Source organism: Schistocerca serialis, chromosome 1 (genome assembly GCF_023864345.2).
Source record: "Schistocerca serialis cubense isolate TAMUIC-IGC-003099 chromosome 1, iqSchSeri2.2, whole genome shotgun sequence".
NCBI lineage: Eukaryota > Metazoa > Arthropoda > Insecta > Orthoptera > Acrididae > Schistocerca > Schistocerca serialis.
In genome coordinates this window covers 871,698,529-871,701,942 of record NC_064638.1, presented here as the reverse complement: position 1 = coordinate 871,701,942, position 3,414 = coordinate 871,698,529, and the positions used below count along the sequence as shown (strand labels likewise).

Sequence of the window (3,414 nt, the reverse complement as noted above, 5' to 3'; positions counted from 1 at the left end):
TGATCCATTTATTCGATGTTACTCTGCGCAACGTCACAACTTGTTTGTACATCACAGTGTTATCTTGTTATGAACTGACAATGATCAGTCTCGTGGGGTTGTACCTCGTACGTTGCAGTCGGAAATCCGGCGATTACTGCACGCTAGTCATTGGGGTACAGTACGGAAGAAGCAATTAGCGCATCGTCACTGCACTTAGGTCGGCATTGATAAACATATTGAGAATTTGCTTGCTAACTGCACAATCTGCTCCCCGCCAGCGCTTCTTTGCGTGGCCGACTCCTACTGTGCCTTGGCAGCACATTCATATTGATTTTGCGGGTCCTTTCTGGGACACCCGCTGGTTGATAGTTATTGATTCATACTGAAACTTTCCTTTTGTGGTACCTATGTCTTCTACTACATCTGCAAGTACTGTTCAGGCTTTGACGTCTATTTTTTGCATTGAGGGCCTTCCTGAAGTTATTTTCTCTGACAAAGGCCCCCACTTTGTGTCCTCAGAGTTTAAAGCGTTCTCTGCTGCTAATGGCATTCGCTATCTGACATCAGACCCGTTCCACTCCCAGTCGAATGGCGAGGTTGAACGCTTTGTGCATACATTTAAGTCGCAGGTGAGCAAGTTGCATGCCACGCACTCTCGTGAGCATGCGCTCTGGACTTTCCTTGCTTCCTATCGCTCTCAGCCCCACAGCACCCATTCCCCAGCGGAATTGCTTCATGGCCATGCCCATCGGTCGCTACTGCAACTTTTGCACCCGCCGCCACGTGCTCCCGCTGCTTCGCCCTGTTCTGGCTTGGCGCCACATGATTTGGTGTTGTATCGCATTTCCTCTGGCAGGCAGCGGTGGGAGCAGGGCACATTCTTCGCCAACTTGGTTGCGCCTTATTTGTTGTTTCTGGTCCCTTTAGCATTGTCAGTCGACACCGGAACCAGATCCATTTGTGCTGTCCTCGGTTTTCTGCCGCTGGTTGTTTTCTGGGAGAATTGGGGGCTTTGCTGCTTCTGCCACCTCAGCCCATGACTCCACCGACAGCGCCTCCGCCGCTCGCGCCTCCGCCGCTCGCGCCTCCGCCGCGGCAGTGCCTGCCATTGTCACTGCTACCAGTCTGGTCAGCTGCACCAAACAGACGCCTCTTCCCGCCGCCACGGCCCCACCTCCGGCCGCTGCCACCACCGTGTTCCTCTGCGGTGGCAGAACCGATGGACGCTGGGGCTGCCGTCACGCCGCCACCGCCACCCATGGATGTCGTTGCTCTGTCTCCTTATCTGAGCACACCAAGTGGCAGTGTGCGGCCTGGGCAGGTTTTCCACGGAGCATTTTCCTCGCACCCTCACAAGCGGGTGGACAGCACGCCCTGGCAGTTCCGCTGTCTGCCCCCTCAGCTGCACCACCCCTGGGCCCTCCACCTGCCGTCGGAAGCCGTACTCAATGACGGTGCGTTGTTTCAGGGGGGAGGGATGTGGTATTGATAGCAATGATGCCATGGCGTAAATACAAGTTCTAAAGTTGGCACTACAACATACACCAACGACACCACATTCTAGCCGGAGCGGGAGAGGTCTACGAGCTCCGCTCTTGATTCTGCCCATCTGATCAAGAGCCGACGCCCAGGACACTTTGCTTCAGCTTGAGACTGTGCTCATCTGTACAAAGTTACGTATGCCTCTGTATATATATTCAGGCTCCAGTAAACCACTTTTACTTATGTGCAGTACCGACATATTTTTCGTGCTCCTGCTCCTACCCACGCACCGCCTTCCAGGCAGGATACAAAAGTTACATTCGTCTGCAATCTCTCAGTCAGTCAGTCCCCAACTGGCATGCACAATTTTGTTGATGTTCTTGGCCTGATAATTGTTGGTAGATGTTGAAGGGCATCCTGAATGAGGGTCATCTTTAATGTCTGTCCAGCCATTTTTAAACTGTGTGAACCATATGTAATACCGGCTTAAGTATTCATCACCATAGGCTTCCTGCATTATTTGGTGTGTCTCTGTAGATGTTTTCTAAAGCTTTACGCAAAACTTAATGCAGACACGTTGCTCCTGTAACACTGCCATCTCGAAATTCGCAAGCTGCAACACAAGATTCTACTCAATACAGCACTCAACAATAAGTAACAGATATACAACAATGAAACTTCCAGCAATTACACATTAAACATAGGCGTGTGCAGGGATGCCAACTGCATTTCAATCCAACACACCTTTGGCACAAAATTCCAGAATTTTTTGAACAGACCTCATATTCCTAGAGTCACCATTTACAACCAGTTCTTGAGACTTTGTTAGTAGACTTTCTCAGGTTAGTTTATGGCTGTCTTCAAGAGCCTACCAGTTCAGTTTTTTTCTGTATCTCTGTGAAACTCTGCCACGGACCAAACAAACCTGCAATCATTCATGCTGTCTTTATCTATATGTTTTTGAACATTTAAAGGAAGCTGCCAATCTTTGCATCACTTTGAAATCTTATCAAGGTCTAACTGAATATTTATGCAGATTCTTACAGATGGTACTTCATTATAAGTAACTGCATCATCTACAAAAAATCTGAGGTTAGGGTTCTGACACACTTCACTGGGGCACACCTGGAATTGCTTCTACATCTGATGGTGACTCTCCGAGATAACATGCTATATTCTCCCTACCAAAATGCCCTCAATCCAGTCACAAATTTCACTTGATACCCCATCGTACTTTTGTAACAAGTGTAAGTGTGGTACTGATCCAAACACTTTTCAGAAATCAAGAAATACTGCATCTCCCTGCCTGCCTTGACAGTAAGTATGTTAACATGGAACTGTGTAAGCGTACTTATTTCAAAGAGCAATAATCACCATTTTCACAGCTGATGGACTAGGTGTTGAATTTTTATTAGTACGCTTTCTGAAATTACAGCTCACCTACGAGCAATTTGCAGCCATTTTCTTACATCTCATGCAGGTAGCTAGTAATGGTAATAAACTTTTTGAGATTCTGCAGTTACCAGTGCCGTACAAAGTCCAATAACTTAGCATCATCAAACTGACTGCCTGTAATCATCGTTTCGAATTAGAAATTGCAACACTATTATTCTGACAGTGGACCAAAGTTCTACATATCTCAATTCCAAAAATTCCAAAATCACAATAATTCATAATAAATGTTCTTTTGCCGATCTAATTCTTCCTCTCAGTTCTGGAAAGGAGAGTTGTAAGATGTTGAATAAATTTCTCTCTGTGTTGCACTACATTGACCTAATACAAAGAAGTACAAGGTCAAGGAAACTACACAAACATGCAATCAAATTTTCATTGGTATGCGAACACACAACCCAGTAATAACAAGAAAATCTGTGGCTGCAATTCTTATGTGCCATTACAAGACAATAGACCTAAAAACTCTGGCTATCAAGAAAATAACCATTATCAAAA

At 46.3% G+C, this 3,414-nt stretch overlaps 1 protein-coding gene across 1 annotated transcript; it reads left to right on the top strand.

Moving 5' to 3' along the window:
* The first annotated feature begins 1,018 nt into the window (after positions 1 to 1,018).
* Positions 1,019 to 1,471, top strand: LOC126442094 (uncharacterized). Its single transcript, XM_050090694.1, has one exon. It carries the CDS (start codon positions 1,019 to 1,021, stop codon positions 1,469 to 1,471), a length of 453 nt encoding a protein of 150 aa, XP_049946651.1.
* The last annotated feature ends 1,943 nt before the right edge of the window (positions 1,472 to 3,414 follow it).

Coding starts and splice junctions, on each gene's coding strand:
- LOC126442094 (XM_050090694.1), top strand. CDS start 1,019: ATGACTCCACCGACAGCGCCTCCGCCGCTCGCGCCTCCGCCGCTCGCG.